At 36.9% G+C, this 19,535-nt stretch overlaps 3 protein-coding genes across 4 annotated transcripts in view; 1 reads left to right on the forward strand and 2 right to left on the reverse strand.

Moving 5' to 3' along the window:
- LOC129954153 (uncharacterized) overlaps nucleotides 1-8,246 on the reverse strand; it is a 28,866-nt gene extending 20,620 nt beyond the window's left edge. The window contains exons 1-2 of the mRNA XM_056067871.1: nucleotides 7,700-8,246; nucleotides 7,339-7,635 (exon numbers count right to left, since the gene is read on the reverse strand). Coding sequence (XP_055923846.1) covers nucleotides 7,339-7,635; nucleotides 7,700-7,868 — 466 coding nt within the window. The 5' untranslated portion in view covers nucleotides 7,869-8,246. The remainder of the gene's footprint in view (nucleotides 1-7,338; nucleotides 7,636-7,699) is intronic.
- A 2,864-nt stretch (nucleotides 8,247-11,110) lies between these two features.
- Nucleotides 11,111-11,798, forward strand: LOC129940745 (dynein light chain Tctex-type protein 2B-like). Its single transcript, XM_056049190.1, has 2 exons — nucleotides 11,111-11,412; nucleotides 11,478-11,798. The coding sequence occupies exons 1-2, from the start codon at nucleotides 11,208-11,210 to the stop codon at nucleotides 11,732-11,734; spliced, it is 462 nt and encodes a 153-aa protein (XP_055905165.1). The 5' UTR covers nucleotides 11,111-11,207; the 3' UTR covers nucleotides 11,735-11,798.
- Nucleotides 11,799-11,832: 34 nt separating this feature from the next.
- LOC129940744 (kelch-like protein 5) lies at nucleotides 11,833-13,939 on the reverse strand. 2 transcript variants are annotated; one of them, XM_056049188.1, is made up of 2 exons: nucleotides 13,772-13,939; nucleotides 11,833-13,623 (listed from the first exon to the last, which is right to left on the reverse strand). In XM_056049188.1, the coding sequence occupies exon 2, from the start codon at nucleotides 13,606-13,608 to the stop codon at nucleotides 11,908-11,910; it is 1,701 nt and encodes a 566-aa protein (XP_055905163.1). In that variant the 5' UTR covers nucleotides 13,609-13,623; nucleotides 13,772-13,939; the 3' UTR covers nucleotides 11,833-11,907. The 2 variants fall into 2 exon arrangements, with proteins under 2 accessions (XP_055905163.1, XP_055905164.1); XM_056049189.1 differs by having other exon boundaries at nucleotides 13,692-13,939.
- Between the last annotated feature and the right edge of the window lie 5,596 nt (nucleotides 13,940-19,535).

Genomic DNA, 19,535 nt, shown 5'->3' on the forward strand with positions numbered 1-19,535 from the left:
AGATATTTGATATCCTTTTTAGCTAGGGCACTGGGATTATCAAAAGAGTATTCTACCAGATGAAGTTTGCGTCTTAGTGAAAGAGCAGGGCAAGTGCAGAGAAGGTGAGAGATTGATTCCTCTTCTTCCTGGTCCATACAGCTCCTGCAGAAGTCATTTGAGGCTACACTAAGTCGTATGGCGTGTATAAGACAGTGCAACGTAAGGACACCTATTAGGGAGCTTATATGAAGTCTGCTTTGAGATAACAAGTCCTTAGAGCGCTTTAGGTCCAGTGAAGGCCATATGAGTTTTGTGGCTGCGCATGTTGGTAAATTGTGCCACCTAGAACTTGCTATCGCAAAAGCTGTTTCTTTTAGCAGAAATTTACATGTAGCTATCGGTATACCTATCTCCACCCAGGTTAAATAGACATGACGGTTCCATTTTTAGCGATTTCATCGGCTCAACAATTTTCTGTGATGTCTCTCCAACAAAGGTGAATGTTAAATTGCTGCGCCATCTCCATAAGAGACGATCGACAATCGAGGGCCGTTTAAGATTTGGTTGAGACACCGTCAAGAGGTTTTATAGCAGCCTGATTGTCAGAGAATATGCGGATATCAGAAGTTCATATCACGTTTTCTCTTAGTCAGGAGAGAACCTCTTTGATAGCTAAAATTTCCGCTAGGAAGACGCTACAATGATTAGAGAGGCGGAATGAGATTCTTAGATTAAGCTTTTCTGAGTACACACCACTACCAACTCCCTCATTTGTCTTGGATCCATCTGTATAAAAATGGATGCTTTTGTCATCCAGGAGTTTTTTGTCTTCCCATTCATCTCTGAATGGATTGGATACCTGGAAGATTTTTTCCAAATTGGGTTTTAGGAATAGTGTAGTCTATGTACTTTGGTATAGAACCAAAGAGGTTTAAAATGACGGAGTGGCCCACATTGTTGTTGGTTCATTGAGATGAGGCATTGAGTCTTATAGCTGTACTCGCTGCCACTTGTTTGCTGAAGATGTCGAGGGGTGTCAGATGGAGGAGAGTGTCTAACGCTGCTGAGGGTATGGTTCTCAATGCCCCGCTTATGCAGAGACATGCAGTGCGTTGGACTCTGCTGAGTTTGTTTGTTTGTGACTTTCTCCAGTGGAGTCCATCATACTGCAACCCCGTACATAAGTATTGGTCGGATGACCGATGTGTATAGCCAATAGGTTATGCGAGGTTGAAACCCCCATTTGCTTCCTATGGCTTTCTTGCAAAGGAAAAGAGCTACTGTAGCTTTCCTGAACATTAGGTTTCCAACTTAATTTTGGTACATATTTACATTGGTAAAAATAAGTGGTACACCTTTTATTGAAGGAGGTACAATTACTGGGATCTTGTATTTCCGTGTAAAAAGGACGAGGTGATCAGCTCATCTAGTGAGCATATTGAGTGAGTTTTGGAGGAGGTCTCTGTGACGGCGATAGCAACATCATCGGCATATGCAACCACTCTGTCTGCCTTCCCTCTCAAGGGATATTAGTAGTTCGTTAACAACTATGTTCCACAGGAGAGGGAAAGAACACCACTTTGCGGAGTGCCTCTGATGACAGACCTTTTTTGCAAAAAACCCCCAACTTAAGAGTTGATAATCCTGCTTTTTAGTATTAGATTATTCAACTCAACTCGTCATAGCAGAAGTGATCGCGGATGTGTCAACGTTGCGTCCCCAATATCCAGGAAGGCCTTTTGCTCAAGGGAGTATTCGATAGTTCTTACCAGATTGTGTAGGGCTGTATCTACCGATTTCACTTTGTAGTAGGCATGCTGAGACATCGATAGTCTCTTATCAAAGCTATTACGTACATGGATATCAATCAATCGGTTCAGAGTTTTGAGAATGAATGATGATAGGCTAATAGGTCTTAGATCTTTAGGTTCTGAAACGTAGGGCAGGATGTCATTAATTAAAATAAGAAAGTGTGTTGGATATAAAACAGAGCCCTGGGGTAAACCAGCATTTATTTTGTGGTTTCAGACTTAAACCCATCCAATATTATTTGTATTGAACGATTAGAAAGGAAATTACTAATCCTATTAAGGAAGGAAATATGAAAACCGAAAGCATGCATTTTCGATAAGAGAACCTAACGCCAGAACCTATGCAATAATCTTACTCTCTCAAATACGATGTAAAAATTTGCTTTACTTTTCGGTGAGATGAAATATGAGATAACCAGTGGACCTATTGCTGCAAAAGCCGTAGATGTTTAGATATTTTTTTTTGAACTGATAAATAATCAGCGTTTTCATGGCCTTGGAAAGAAGGGAATAAAGTGCAATGGGCTGGACAAATGCTGTTTTCCATCCTCTCGGAACCAGAACTGAAGAGATGGAGGACAGATGAAAAAGCTTATGCAGTGGTTTTGTCAGCGTAAGCGGGGATACCATTCGGGCCATCGGATTTATTTGTGTTGAGATCTCTTAGGACTCTTGAGAAGACGAGTGCCAAAAAAGATTGTTCCCATAGAATCACTAACGCGCTCGAGTACAGGTGCAGCCATAACACTTTAAATTGGCGACGAACTGTCTAGCAAAGAGATTAGCTTTCAATGACTTCAATTTCTAATTAGTTAGTTGAAAGTCTTGGGCATAGTTAAACCGGATTTCAGATTTTTTGGACTTAGATATTTTTTAAAGTAGAAGAACTTTTGATTTTAAATTAGGGAGTTTGTGAACTTTTAAGTTAGTCTTAAGTTAGGTTATAGTGAAAGAAATTGCCCCTAGTCAACTTAAGTTATAGCACTTTGTTGTGTTGTTTTTTAAAGTTATTGAAGTCATCATTGACATAATCGGAAGAACTCAGCGTGATGTCAATGGGGCTTTTGTGAGTATTGAGGCAGAGGCGGCAAAAATGGGTTTAACAGTTAACGAGGGCAAAACAAAGTACATGCTGTCGTCAAGAACGGACATACTACACCGACGCCTTGGTCAAAACGTCACCATCGATAGACGTAACTTTGAGGTAGTCAAGGACTTCGTCTACCTAGGCTCCTCTGTAAACGCCATTACAGAGTAAAGTCATTACAGAGTTTACTAGAACCTGGACTATTTAGTCCTTCCTTTAACGCTAACGAACTTGACAACAAAGTCAATGACCTTACCTCAGCTATGAACAGATCGCTAGAAATTGCTTGTCTACTTATACACATAAGAGGAAAGAGGAAACCACAATGGTGGGCCTCAGAGCTTGACTCGCTCAGGAAAGAATGCAGGAAACTTTTCAACCGGGCCAAAGCTGCAAGACTAGCCTCTCATTGGGACTCCTACAAAGAATCCCTAAGAATCTACAAGAAGGCACTAAGGAAATCCAAGCGATCTTCTTGGCGATCCTTCTGTGGCATGATAGAAGAAACTTCTGAAGCCCCTAGGTTACGGAAAATTCTTTCAACTAATCCAGCTATGCCCAGCTACTTGAAAAATACAGACGGCTCCTGGACAAATTCAAGTAATGAATCGCTTAACTTACTATTGGACACTCACTTTCCTGGTAGTTCTCTTACCGAAACTTTCAACAGTTCTATACGTGCAAGTTCAAATACAACATATCCACAAGGCCTGATCACAAAGGATAAGCTACAATGGGCTCTCAACAGCTTCAAAACATTTAAAGCTGCAGGACCAGATGGAATAATACCAGCCGAATTACAAAAGACTTCTGATATAATTGCACCAATCCTGGAGGCAATTTTTACCAGCTGGCTTTACCTGGTCCATGTTCCCTCGGCATGGAGAGAAGTTAAAGTTGTTTTTATACCTAAAGCAGGTAAATGCTGCCAAGTTAATCCTAAAGATCTACGACCTATAAGTCTATCATCATTCCTACTTAAGACCCTGGAAAGATTGATTGATATCCATTTAAGGGCACGTATCGATACAAGACTTCTGTCTTTAACTTTAACATGCCTATTGTAAAGGTAAATCGGTGGAAACAGCGTTACACACATTAGTACGCACCATCGAATATTCCCTCCATCATAAAGAGTTCACTATGGTCGCTTTCCTTGACATCGAAGGTGCCTTTAACAACGTGGACACATCTGCAATCACTTCTGCACTGACATCTCTAAATGAAGAGAGTTCGCTTCGGGAGTTAATTCATTTAATGCTTACTAGCAGAATAATTAACTCAAAACTGGGCAACTCTTCTTGCAGACGATTCGTTAGTAGAGGGACACCGCAAGGTGGTGTTCTATCCCCTTTCCTCTGGAACCTAGTGGTGAATGAAATCCTAACTAGTCTGGATGCGGAGGGTTTCAGAGTGATAGCCTATGCGGACGACGTTGCTATAGCAGTTTCAGGAAAGCATCTTAATATCCTAAAAGAACTCTTACAAAATGCCTTGGACAGACTAATACTTTGGGCTGATCGGTGTGCACTGGGTGTTAACTCACACAAAACCGATCTGGTCTTATTTTCGAGGAGATACAAAATTTCATTTGTCAACCCTCCTTATATTAAAGGAATCCAATTAAAATTCTCAGACGAGGCTAAATACCTGCGTCTTGTCTTAGACAAAAAACTAAATTGGAAACGCAACGTACAGGAAAGAGTCAAAAAAGCCAGTGTAGCTCTCTTTTCTTGCAAAAAAACTATTGGTAATAAATGGGGTTTCCAACCCAGAATCACGCATATAATCAGACCGATTTTAACGTACGGTGTGGCAATATGGTGGACTGCTTTAGAGAAAGGTATAAACAGGGATAAGTTAAATAAAGTCCAACGTTCAGCCTGCCTATATATAAGCGGATCGCTTCTCACGACCCCGTCTGCGGCACTGGACACCTTGCTCTACCTTACATCTCTTGACATATTTAGCAAACAAATAGCTGCAAGCTCTGCTATTCGCCTCAATCCTTCGTCGCAGTGGACTAGCAACAACATTGGCCACTCCGTAATTCTAAGGTACTTAGAATCAATTCCAAAGCACACAGACTACACCATCCCCCAACTACAATTCGACAGAAACTTTCAGATTTCTATACCAGATCTTTTTGGGAAGATAGGACATCTTGGAGGATGAGTCAATCCATTTTTACACATATGGATCAAAAACAAAAGAAGAGGTTGGTGGAGGTGTGTACTCTGAACGACTGAAATTAAGTCTCTCATTCCGTCTTCCCAATCATTGTAGCGTGTTCCAGGCGGAATTTTTGGCGATTAAGGAAGCCTTGTCTTGGCTCAAAGAAAACGTGATATCAACATCTGATATCCGTATTTTCTCTGACACCCAGGCCGCTATCAAATCTCTGGACTCTGTCTCTACAAACTCTATAACAGTCCATAACTTTCGATCACAACAGTTTAATATTCACCTTTGCTAGGTGCCGGGCCATAGAGACATTCCAGGTAACAGTAAGGCAGATGAACTCGCCAGGAACGGTACAGTACAGCCCATCCCACCACGTTTGGCAAGTACTGGCAAACAAATCGCTACTTGTAAACTGCTGCTAATGCAAGACGCTGTGAGGAGGGAGGCACCAGGTGGAACAACATCACCACGTGTCAACCCCCAAAAAAATCTGGCCAACACTGGATTTAAAACGTTCAAAGTGCTTGCTCTCTCTAAGCAGATCGCATATAAGCTCGATAATAGGTGTCATAACCGGACACTGTCTAATAGAGAAGCACACAAATGACTTTTGCAGAAGCTGTATGGACGAGGAAGAAACGGTTCTTCATCTTCTCTGCACATGCCCTGCTCTAGCTCGAAAACGCAAGAATTACATAGGAGAATTCTTCTTTAACGATCTAAACGATCTAAATCATATCGGTATAATCAGCCTCTCACGTTTCGTAAGGGCCTCAAGCTGGTTCCATTGAGCTTAGAAGGAAGCCTCAAGATTCATGTGGTATCACAATGGGCCATTAAACTGGCCTAAGTGTGTCCGTTTCCACAATAGATTTCCTAGTTATCAAACTGAAGATCTTAATTTTGCCCATTCTCACAAAGATAGTTAAACCTAGCTTTAACGCCTTTTTCACACAACGTTCATTTTACGTCTCTGCAATTTGTGTGTGGAATTCACTTCCAAATTAATTGCAAGTACTACCGCACCTTCAGCTTTTGAGAGGAAACGTTTATTGCACTATTTAAACCAGAAGTAAGTTTGTTTTAAAATTGTCTATCATTTTCTTTTGAACTAAAGTAATAATTTTAGGGCGTTAGACTGTCATGCCAGAGGCCTTGGGTTCGATCCCTGCCTGTTCCATCCAAAGTTCTTTCCACGGGTACTGCCTCTTGCAAGGAATTGACAAATCCTCCAAAAGTAATTCTTGTCATGAAAAATGCTTTCTCAAATTAGCCGTTCTGAATTCGGCTTAAACCTGTAGGTCCCCTCCATCTCTGATGGAACACAGGAATGGTTGAGAGTTGTAAGTCACTAAGCCTTAGTTCTCAACGGACTTTCGCGCAACCTACTTTATTTATTTTAAATACATAAAGGTATCTAGACTAAGAATATCTTTTATTTTTAAATTTTTGAAAATATAAAACTTTTCGAAATAAATTAAATGATTTTATGTGGAACGGATGTTTCATTCAAGTGTAGTTTTCAATATGGCAATACTTTTGTCGGAGTTGGTCTTTTTGACAGCTGTCACTTGATTTATCCTCAGTATGGTCTCCAGCTTTGGCTACATTCTATACAGTCAACAAAACATTCAATTTATTAAGGGAAATTTTTGCTGAGCTCATTATTTCGCGTCGTAGTGGGCCTGCGGCATCCCTTACAAGATCGTTGGATTTGACACCGCTGGACTATTTTTTCTGGAGTTATGTGTAGTCAATTGTCTAAATCTCAAGACGATTGACACCTGGGAACATTATATTCGGAGCGTTTGTGCTCACATATGGCTCCCAAGTGGCACCATACGGAAAACTTGGTTGAAAATTGGGCCGCGGATACAACTTATTTCCAGCCAGTCGGGGCAACGGCCACTTGCCCGAAATCATTTTAAAATTAGTGTCAAACCCTCAACTTTAAAATTCTTATCATTTAATCATATGAGCTCAATTTCTTCTTGAAAAATCACTCGTCTAACAAAACACCCTTTTTAATTTAAAAAATCAGCCAGGTTCTCGATATCGAGTGAAATTGAATTTAAAAAACGAGTAGGTAAATTTTTTTGAGTAATCAAAATTTCAAACACTTCAGAAATTCTACAAATCAGTCAAGTAGAGTCCTTTAGTCCAATATTCTTGTTTTTGCTTTTGTTTCGAGTAAAATTGCAGAACTTGCTGAATAACTCGACCTTAATCCTTATGAATCCGAATAAGACAAAATTATTTAATTTAAACACTTACTTAAAATTTCCTTTGCCAATTCCCTAGCCTCATTAGGTGGATAGAACTCTTCAACCGTGAGGCCTAAAATCTCCGGGCGAGTCTTTGCAGGCATCCTGGTTTGTTTGGGAGTTCTGTCCTCAATTTCGCTATCACTATTCTCTTCATCGTCCTCATCCTCGGCCGAAGAATGGCTCTCTTCATCTTTTAGTGCCTGTTGTTCGGCTTCCTTGCGAATTTCTTCAGCTTCTTCATCTTCCATACTTGGTGTAGGCGATGTTATCCGAATAACACTAATTGAAGTTAAAGTTTTTTCGTCTGTAAATTAGTTACGAAAAATGAGAAATAAAATTCAAGAATCTTCAAACTCTACGAGATATACCAATTAAGTTTTTCAATCCCTGACGATCGACATTAATTCCATTTTTACCATACACAACTACAAGATTGGAATCAGCATTGTTTAATAGAGCAGAATCACCACCATTTAGCGACGAAGAGTCACCTCCGCTGGCAGAACGCGGTGTTTCAACAAATACCGAGCTTGACATTACGAATTATTGATGTTTTTAGATTGATTTCAATAAACTATGACATTTTTTAAAAGCAAAACTTTATCATATGAAGAATTTAAAAGAATTCTTCGATTTATGACGCCGCCATGACAAACGCCGTTATGAGCGAAGAAAAATAAACACTTCTAGTTTCTGGTAAATTTGACACACGCAACTGGGCGGTAGATTGCAAAGTTTTGTATTAATTTTTAATGCAATCCCTTTGATTTCAAGGTTTAATTTTTATTTTAAAACATGAAATGAACATTAAAGAAAACGTTTGATATTAAAAAAAACGATTTTAAGTTTCGTATTGTTCATAATAAACATTTTTATTGGAACACCACATTTTTGAAAAACTTTTGTTGCGCGCAAAAAAAAATCACCTGGGGTTCGTTCGTAAGGTTTGGGATTTGATATTTTTTTTCATATAACAAGGGAAGAATTCAGTGATTAAAGAAGTGTTCAGAAAATGTATTGACACATAATGGATGCATTCAAATTCATATTAAATTATTTGTTTTTATGTACTCTCTTGGGAGTGGAGCGGAGCTCTATGTAAAATTTATATTTTTGTTTTATAGTAAACAAGATTTAGCTGTCAAAAATGTATGGATTGATAAATTGCTCAGTACATTTATTTTGAGATGTATTTTCATAGTTTATTGGAGATCGTAGCTAAAAATGGGAATAGTTGGAGCAATGTTGGCAAATTTATTTCAACAGAATTAAATGGTGTAAGCGATTGATTTACTTTATTTTACAAAAAAGTAGGTATATGAAAATTATTTAATTTTTCACTTGTTACTTTCAACTGTTCTTGTTGGTTTGGCTACAGGATTATATTCTTATAAAAAAAAAACTTATTTGGTATTATTGTTTTTTAAATGCGCTTTTTGTAACGCACTTCAGCGAGACTGTCTATGTATTTTCTCCTAATTTATATCAAAGTATTTTTTTTTATCTTTTTCAGAATTAACTGAGTTTATTTCATTAGTTCTGTCTGTTCTTTTTGTATTCATTTGTACCGTGCTTAATTAAAATGGAAATGAAATACGAACAAAACAAATGTGAGTTCTCTTTCCTTATAAATTGAAAGATAGTTCCGACTAGATCAATTGATATTAACCCTAGAAAGATAACCTACGTCGAATCGACGTATAAATCATGAGTATCACTTATGGTCTATGAAATATGGTTATCTTTCTAGGGTTAAGAAACTATGACATATTAGATAAGGACTATAAGTAGCCAACTTCGCGTTGGTGTCATCTATTCCATTAAATCGACTAGTTCTTCTGTAAGTTCAGCGAAAATATGGAGACACTTTTGAACTTGATTTTTGTATTTTGTCAAACTTTAAAATAATAAATGTCGTCAGTTTCTTTGAAAAAAAAAATCTTTTTGAAGCAAAGTATTTTTTATACCAAATATACAAAAGGCAAACATAGCTAAAGAAGTAGAATCACTTTTAAGGGGAATTTGCACCGGGAAATGAATCAAATAGCATTCCATATCTCTCATATGAATGACCTCAGATATCACTGGCAATAAATTCATCACAATCGCAATAGCAAGTGCAGAAAAATTGTACACTTTTCTAGGGTGGGCATTTTACCCCATACTTTATTTTAATACATTGTATAATGTCACGAGGGAGCTAGGGACCGAGCTAGATGGAGAAGTTTGTTGGGTGAGGCCCTAGTTCACACAGGCTTGTAGCGCCACCTTAAGAAGTAATTTCCATTTTTCCGCATACTTATTTTTAGTACAATAAAAAATGTCAATAACAATAGGAATTAAAACCCTAATAATAAATTATATTAGGACGGCAAATGAACGAATGACGGTAAATAAGAACTGTTCACTTTTCTCACGTAAGCGTTCCTTAAATGCTTTATTCATTTTTCTTCGTTTCATCTTTGCTCCGTCTATATATCTTGGATAGTTGAATCAATGTATTTTTCTTCAAATCAAATCTTTTATATTCTTGGGTTCTTCAATTCCACAGGCTTTCGGTTAGGGAATAATTAGTTATTGCTTAATTTAAGAACAAAAATCTTTGATTTTGACATTTCTTCCCTGTTTTTTATTTAGTGTTACCATGCTTGCTTTTTTTGTTGAGGAGTTCTTTGATTTTAATGCTCAAATGCAAAAAGTACCCAAAAGTGTTTCCTGTTTCCTCGCCTTAATATGTATAACATGTTCTATTAAGACCCTTACTTTACTGTACAAAAAACCAGAAGAAAATTCGTGCTGCGGTAATGGAAAGCCGAAACTTAACTTGGTGTCTCCACAGAACATTTCCGATGACAGGACTATCGGCCTGTCATCAGATAATCCAATAGAGATCAACAATCCAACATTCAGTCCATGATCCGGAAATCGCAGTTTGAATTTTTCTAGCGGATCAAATTTGACGTTTGTGTTGTATGTAGTGGGGGTGTCCATTTTCTACAGTAAAATTAATTAAAGAAAAGTGATTTTTTTTAGTTTCTTACATTGTTGCTGTTTAATACATATTAACCGACATCCTTCAAAAATTTGTATAGTCTGCACCGTCCTCCCATAGTAAGTCCTTGAGTAGGTGCGAATCCAAATTATGAAGTTTTCTTACTTTGAAAATGGATTCAAACAAAACCTGTGTTTTCTTTTATCCTCTTGAATAGTTAGCTGTTGTAGTTCTTCCAGCTTCTTAACCAGCGTTAATTTGTTTAAAAGGGCTAATCTTTGTTTACTCAAATGCTTTTTTTTTAAATAATATGTTTGAAATTTAATTTTGTAAAAAAACTAACAACTACCGACACAAAAGGTAAATCAACAAAAAAGTAAACAACAGATTAACCGTTGTAGCAAATGTGCCATTTGAGGTTGCTCATGGCAAGACATAATATACCCAGTCAAAAAAAAAAACACTGGATTGCCGATGAGATTGCGGAAGATTGGATTGGATTTTACTCTTGAGGCAAGATTTATTTCTTCCCTGGTTTTTATTTCAGTGCTGCAATATTCCATTCTTTCCCCTCTAACCAATTAAATCTACAAACTTCGCCTAGTTACCAAACTTTTAATTCTCTTTGCGATAAAGCAAGCGATGCTTCCAAAGCATACTGTGAAAATATAACTGTCTGCAATGGTGGTTTGCATTTACGATAATGAAAGCATGCCCTAAGATTTGTTCTTCTATCATCGCTAGTGGAGACCACATGTTACTACTTTTATATCTCTGAACGCACTCCTTAGCCATGACAACAATTTTATGTTTGTGTTTACATTTTTGTATTCACAATTCACATCACACTTTTTTTGGATTTTATATTATTTCTAACAAAAATTATGTCTCTTGAAAAAGCACAAAGTAGTGAGAGTGCGACTAAAATTCAACAACCACAAGAAACAATAGAATCTCCATCTCATCTAAATGGCGAAGATGATGAGAAAGGCCCGATCGCCTATCGAATGCGACCAGCCCTAGCCGATATATTTAAAACAAAAACAATTAAAGAAATAATTCAAAGTGTCTTAACAAAAACACTTCAAGGTACACAAATTATTTATTTATTTACTTTTGTAAATTCTAATTATGTTATAACCCATGCTTCTTAGGAAAGAAATACAATGTGGAAGATGCACGCAAATGGACACAAGAAATTGCCGATTCTATAAGTACATCCGTTAAGGATTTGAATATGCCACGATACAAGCATGTGGTTCAAATAAGTTTGGGCCAACAGCTTGGAGCTGGATATAGATATGTGGCTAAATGTAGTTGGGACGCAGAATGCGATAGCTACACTTCTGATGTGTTTTCGAATGCGTCTTTATTTTGCGTTTGTACTGTTTTTGGAATATATGTTTATTAGAACTTTGTAGCAATGAGTATAAGAGTTTTTTAGTTAATAAATATTATTTATGAATTAATCAAAATTCAACTTTTCTTTCCCAAAAAAAAAAACATTAATTTCTTACATATTATGTAAGTTTTTAACATTTATTGTAAAACTTTTAAAAAGACAGAAGACGTACAAAAATGACTTCACAAAAGAAACAAACGGGAAGAAATACTGAAGTCATGTGGCAACAAGGGAGCCAAGGCCTTCCATTCATCTTCTTGGGGATCGTACTCCTCCACCAAGTTGCACCATTCTCCAAGATCGTTATATCCAACGCAAGCTATAAGTCGATCCTCCAACGCAGAACATTTAACATACAAACGCCCAAGTCCTAAGGACTTAGCAACAGTCCAGGAATTAGCTGCTGGATCATAGCACTCAACAGTTTCACACTTGATGCCATTGAAATCTCCACCAACAGCGTACACTTTTCCATTAACTGCCGCAATTCCAAAATTAAGGGAATTTTCTTCTTTAGGTGAGGTGGTAGTCCATTTAACTGTCACAGGATCATAGCGCTCGATGGTGCGCTGACCATTGCCAACGGCATATAAATTATCACTTAATACTAGCACCTGTATGAAGGACAAAGAAAGGCGCAATGGTTCAGAATATGTCCAAATGCGGGTGGAAAAATCAAATATCTCCACAGAACACGACCAGTTTCCAGCACTTTCACCTCCAACAACGTACAAATGCCCATTAAGTTCAGCCATTCCAGGCCAACGTCGTGCTAATGCCATTGGAGGCAATTCGCACCATTGCATAGTGTTCAGGTCGAGATATTCAACCGAATTTGTGATTTGACCTGATTGTTTGCCTCCGGCTATAAACAGCTTGTCACCGATCAAGACTGTCCCATATTCTATGCGCTTCTTGAGCGGCATAGGCCATTTCTCGTACGACCATTCATTTTTCTCCGCATCATAGGTTTGAATTTGAAAATCACTGGTGCCCGTGTGAAAAGCTAGCTTCTTTCTTTGCTCCCCTTCGACGGGAAACTTTTGTGTAATTTGAGATCGACTCTGAGGTAAGTAGTGCCATTTGAGCCACATATGAACCAACTTGAAGCATTCAACAGTTTCGCAAACTGGTTCAATACTTTCAATTATAAATTCGGGGGTCAACAATGTAAAATGAACTCTTGAAAGTAGTTTGTAGGTACTCTGTTTACGATTTTCTTTGTCGTGCTCCACCCAAGCCACGAGACTGTTGAACACAAGCTCATGTGAATTGGCACAAATATCTTCGCTAAAGAGCAGCTTGATCAATTGCTTTTCGTCCAACTTCATGAATTCCACTTCTTTGCAAACATTTCCAAAGTTTGCATACACATATGCTATGGCTTTCTCAAACAATGTTGTGTAAGAGTGCAGCTCTGCAAATAACGCTACTCCTAAGCAATTTGACGGTTCTAGCTGATCGCCCATAAAGTCGCAACATGCACCAATTAATGTGTTGAGCTGAAGAAAGTCAGCCGCCATAACAACTGTTTCAACAATATTACTGTTCAGCTCAATTTTTGCAGTGTACATAAAATTCAATACGAGTCGTAAAGTAGCGCCATCCAAATTTTCGAGTCTTACCTCGTGAGCGTTGGCATCCTGCAATGTGCTGCGAAACATAGCCAGAAAGTAATCGCTTGCCGCTGATAGTACAACCCGATGTGCTTGTTCACTTGAATCGTCAATTCCAGCAATTAAAACGATATCGAAGAACTCGTGTTTATTGTAGAAAGTTTGAAGTTTTTTTAAAACGGTGTTAGCATGATCGTCACATTTGAAAACAAAATCTTCATTCTTCGATGTTGATGCAGATGAAGCATTTTCATCAGACACAGACATGATGCTTTGCTGTCGCTAAAATCATGTAGATATGGATTACAAATAAAAATAACTGTTGTTTTTTGGAAGGTCTTAAAATGTACTTAAGTATATTAGCTTTTTTCAGTGATATTGGAATTTAGTAATCTAGAACAGTTTTGATCAGAATACAAATGTTCCTTACTTGAGTTTTATGAACTGCAAGCTGATAAACGTTTTAAGAAGTTTCTTGTTTATTTATATTGAAATTTAAAACCAAAATATGTATGTATGTACGTCGTATCTCAACAAGAACTTTTTTTGAATGTTTTGATTTAATTTTGCTTTGGTGCGTTGTTTTTGCAGATGCTGAATATTGTGTCCAGTTATGCCAAGTTCAATGTTTTAAGGGCTCTCAAGCCAATTTGAAACATTCGGACGCTTCGAAACCATTAAAAAACTTTCGGTGAAGACAACGAGGGGTGGTCTCGTCAACTCAGCAGTGTTGTGGGTATTCCCCGTTTTTATGCACTAATGCTTTGAATTGTTGTTGGAACCATAGAGGAAATATATTATATAATAATATATTTATATAATATATTTCCTCTATGGTTGGAACTATAGACTGGCCAACTAGTCATGGCTTTTTTAATTAGGTACCTGGTACCTACTTTTTTGTATAAAAGTTTTAAATGGATGCAATGAACTTTATCCGTAATAAAACTATTTTTATTAAGTTTTATGTTTTAAGTTTTTGAAACAGAATTTTTATAGCTTTATGACTAAAAGTAATACCTAAATATCAGAATTTTAAACTGATGAAACCTTTTATTTATATTTTTAATTACCTAATTTAACTTTTTCATAGGAGGTGCTTTTTTGGACGTGTGGTTTTGAAAAATAAAACACATGTACATAGGTACCTATAACGCATTATAATTTGAAAATGATTTTGGGTAAATCTTCCAATCTTTTGCAACTTTCTGCAGCATTTGGGGCCGCGTATTCTCATCCAAGTCTTCAATCGCCTCGGATTTAGCTAAGTAGACAATCGAATTAACAGAACCCCACAAAAATAGTCTAGCGATGTTGAATGGCACGATCTAGGAGACCAAGCTATAGGTAGACCCACTATGACGCGGATAATGTAATGAGTTCACTAAAAGTTTTGTTCAGTAAATTGATTGCTTCGTTGACAGTATTGCATGTAGATTGTAGCGCCGATTGCAAACATTGTTCAGGATTAGGAGTTAGTCTATTCATTTTGAAATACCAAACCAATTTGAGCAAAAATAAAGTGACAGCTGTCAAGAAGAACATTTCCGAAAAATGTTTTACCTGATTTAAATTTATTTTTGAACATAACAAATTGAATTTTGTTTTAGAAATACTACCTAGGCAGTTGTTTTTGTAAACAAAAATCAAAGAATTTTTAAAAATAAAAAAAAGTGAAGCCATTCTTGCTAAAACTTTTTAAAAAAATAACGGTTTTATGAAGGATATTTTTCTGGATCAATACCGAAATGTGTTTTTCTTGTAGAAAGAAGCAAAATTAAGAAAAAAATTTAGAAAGTTTTAAAAAGAATGTTCGGTTAATTTATGAAAAAAAAAACGAATTTTCGATTTTTTACCACGCTACGCTAATCGGCTAAAAAGTTGATTTCTCAATTTTAATTTAGTCGAATGAAAGGCATAAAGACAACATATTATCAATTTACTTACTTACTTAAGGTGGCGCTACAGTCTGGGGCGGAACTGGGCCTCAACCAACATGCGTCTTCAGCCAGCTCGTTCCTTAGTTAGCTGTCTCCAATTTCGCACGCCAAGTTGGTTGAAGTCTTCACCCACCTGCTTGCGCCACCTGAGTCGCGGCTATTATCAATTTGACGATATTTATTCAAGGTTACCTTTTAAGAGCCTAAATATTTGCTACTTTTCTTAGAAACAAATTTTATGAAAATAATTTAAAGCATTAGCTAAGTACTAAGGTTTTTCCAAATTCTAAATTGCTTATAATGTTATCCAAGAGACTTAAGTAAGTTGCACTTGCACCGCTTAAGGAAACCCAAACACCTTGCGGAATTTTTGGCTACATCGTGTATGTGATAGTTTCACAAAAGGTGGCTGGTGATACACATACCGAGAATATCGAGATGTTAAGTCTACCCGATGTAGAGTTGGGCAATTTAGTTCACTTGAACTAGTTCGTTCAGTTTAGTTCAATTTACAGAATATTCGAAAAAATGTATTGTTTTCAAGAATAATTTGAAAACAACAATTAATTCCAAGTTAATAAAACAAAATTTTAAAGCTATGTAAATATATTAATTTTATTTAAAATAAAATATCCTTAATTTAATATTTATTTCACAGATTGTTGAAAACTAGTTTTGATTTGTCTATCACAATACATATTTCATTTTTCAGGTTTTAAGTCCTTAATGTCTGAAACACAAACACGCTTCAGCTTCGGCTTCGCCTGACGTTTACGAGTTCAGCCATAGGAATTCAATGCATACTATCACAATGGAGCTTCGGCCTCACGTTTCGTTTGACAATCGTAAGGAAAAGAACGTAATGTCCGTTATGTGACTCCAAACGGAAGCTCTAGTTCAATTATCTGAACATTTGCTTTGTCTGACAGCCCATCAGCTGTAAAAATTTTTGCTCTTTGGAGGGATGAAATAATAGAAATGTCATTCAAAGCAACCTCGAAGCAGGCCTAACGTAACGCAGACGAAGCCGAAGCTGAAGCGTGTATGTGTTTCAGCCATGTTTTGAGAATCTGATGTTAAAATTTTGTAATTGAAAGGTTTAGAACTATAAATACATTAAAAATTTTTGCGTTAAATTGCAATAATTAAAAATAACATTTTACATATTTGAATGTAAAAATACGAGTTTCTTGACATTTTCTGGGCTAAGCAAAATTCGTCTGGCACTTATTATTTGCCCAGTTACTGAAAACACACGTTCGCATGGAACCGAAGTTGCTTGAATGCAAAATCTTTTAAGAACATATCTGCACATTTATGAGGATATGTCCTACGTTTCTGTTCCCACCATTCGAGTGGATCCATTTTGCGTTTTAAATATTCTTCGTTCATATACTTGTCAAACTCTCTTATCCCGGCTGCTAGTTTATTTTCTGGTCTTTTTATCTTGTTGAAATCCAGGTCGTGGTCATCCCAGATGCTATTTGTCCTTTTTTCACTTCCCAAAACTATAGAAGTGGTTCTTGAAGTTATTCCACTACAGGAAGACCTACTGGTATCAGCACATACATCATCGTGTGGTGCAAGATTGACTTCTTCGGGAAGAGCGGTGTACCCGATTTTGCTTCGAAGAGTTTTTGACTGCAGACTCATAAGCAGTTTGATTTTTGAAACCTCTATTCTTAAAACGAGAGTCTAAGATTGTGCACTCGGCATATAAAATATTGTTCTCTAAATCTTTAAAACGCGTATTCATGCCGGACTTTAATTCATTAAGAAGTTCTTGTACCTTTTGGGAAAAAATGTAAAAGTTTTCAAAATAGTTCGCCACTGCTTGGGTTGATAGAAATCTAATAAATATGTTTGCCTCAGATTTGTTGGCCACTAGTCATTTAACAATCAAAATGAATGTTACATTTTGAAATATACTTATATAAACTTGGCTGATTAAAATTAAATGTAGCGTAATAACATTTTAAAAATAAATAACTATACATAAGTACCTTACCTCATCGTGCATCGGGCAAAATTTCGCAAGACAACTTGTTAGCAAGTTATTAAAAACTATAACTTTGAACAGTGACATTTTTTCCGCGCTTATTTCATTAATTCATTAGTTGTTTCGTAAAAGGGCTTCAGGATCTTCCAGTCTCGATCATCTAAAGAAAGGTCACTTCGATTGATTGCAATCACAGTGATAACAGCATCTTTGATTTTGAAAATGCGCTCAAGCATGTCAAAGGTTCAGTTCCACCGAGTAGGAACGTCCTGCTTTAACTTTAATTCAGGAATGTTCATATGTTTTTGCACATCTTTCAACTTATGTAACCCTTGTGCACTTTTTTTTTAAATATTCCACGACTGTCTTAGCTTTTAAAAGTGTAAGGAATATTTTTATTGATTTTTGCACAACCAAATTAAGTGAGTGGGCAAAAGACGCAATAGATCGCCAACCAACAACTTAACAGCTGCTAAGATGTTTGCAGCATTATCGATTACAACAGCTGTGATTTTGTAAGAAATGTGCCACTCACTTATTATTTCATGGCTTTCAGAATACTGATCACAAGCAATTAACGCCGAACACATCTGCGTAGCATCATCAATGTAGTAGGCTGTAACACCAATGTAGGCTACATTGGTGCTGGAGGTACAACAATCGGTAATAGACACAGCCGATGCCTTTTCCAATTTTCCTTTTATGACTTCTGCCAGGTCCTTGTAAGTGTTTGGAATAGTTAAGTTTCACTTAATTTTTTCGAAAAGGCAGTTGGTATCCTGGACAGTTTGAAATCAATTCAACTGCAGTGCGAAACTCTGGCTCTTCAACCATCCTAAGAGCATGATGACCTTTGGCAATCATTTTTACAATTTGCTGGTAGATATGTTGCACTTTTGATATAGGTGGTGGTCGGCGAGTGAACCCTGAAATTAGCGGTTGTGAAAATTTTACACATGATGATGTTGTTGACAGGAGCAGTGGCTGGGGCTGAACATCGCGTCGTGACCTGAGGAGTAGAACAGATGAAAAAGCTTACGCAGTGGTTTTTGCCAGCTTTGAAGAACAGCTCTTCAGAACAATAGTGGGGATACCAATCAGACCAGCGGATTTATGTACGTTAAGATCTTTAAGGACTCTCGCCACAGTACAGTGCGAGAAAAGGTTGGCCCCATAGAATCACTAACGCCGCCGTCGATGACAGGCGGAGTTATAATACTCACTAGCAGAGTAGGCTCATATGACCCCTGGACCTTCTCCCCCTCCTGTATTCACCATTGCCCATCTGTCGATTAGTCTTACTTAAAAAACCCTTAATTTTTAAAAGATAATATACGTAAGGTTCAAAACTGTCCCAATTGTGAAAGAAATTTAAATTTCAATAAAAATATAAACCCAAAATTACTCTTTAATAATTTTATTTTATTTTTTATATATTAGATACAAAATTAAACACAGTAATGAAAAAAAAATAGTTACACTTTTTCGTTGCGTATTTTAAATCAAGAAATTATATTGGACCACTTTTGCACCGTTTAAGAAAAAATAAATTTAAGACCCCTTATAATATTTAGTCCATAAACCTTTTGCATTTTTTACTGCTGCCAATCGCCTTGGCATACTTTTAACGAGTTTTTCGCAATATTCAGTAGAAATATTATCCCAATGATATTGAACCCGTTCCACAGTACTTTGATTAAAGATGGTAGTGATTCATAATTGTTTAGCAAAGACTTTTTTATGTGTGGCCACACATTTTCTATCGGATTTAGGTCTGGGCTTTGTGTCGGCCATTATAGTACCTGAAAGTCTTGATTTTCTAAACATTCCTTAACAATTTTCGCAGTGTGTTTTTGGGGTCGTTGTCATGTTGGAAAATTATTTCGTTTTCAGATACCGGCATATTTACATTATTTTTTAAAATGTCAAGATACATACATCAATTGACATTTATTTTCTCTCCTTTTCTCTTCCAATTCCATTGTCTTCCATTCGTACAGTATCTGTTAATTTTTTTTTTCGTCTCAATCATCTGTCCAGGACGCATAACTTTTTACGAACTTAAGTCGAGCTTTTATATTTTTCTTTGAAAGCAAAGGTTTCTTTTTTTTCCTAAGGCTCTGAAGCCGTCCGAATGTAGGGCTCGTTGCACTGTCCACTTGCTTACTTTTTCAGTATCTCTGCGAACTAGGGCTGCTGCTTTTGAAGCCGAAGATGCTTCTCCTGTAGCAAGATATCTGACAACATGTCGAGTA

The sequence above is a fragment of the Eupeodes corollae genome, chromosome 1, assembly GCF_945859685.1.
Source record: "Eupeodes corollae chromosome 1, idEupCoro1.1, whole genome shotgun sequence".
Classification (NCBI taxonomy): domain Eukaryota; kingdom Metazoa; phylum Arthropoda; class Insecta; order Diptera; family Syrphidae; genus Eupeodes; species Eupeodes corollae.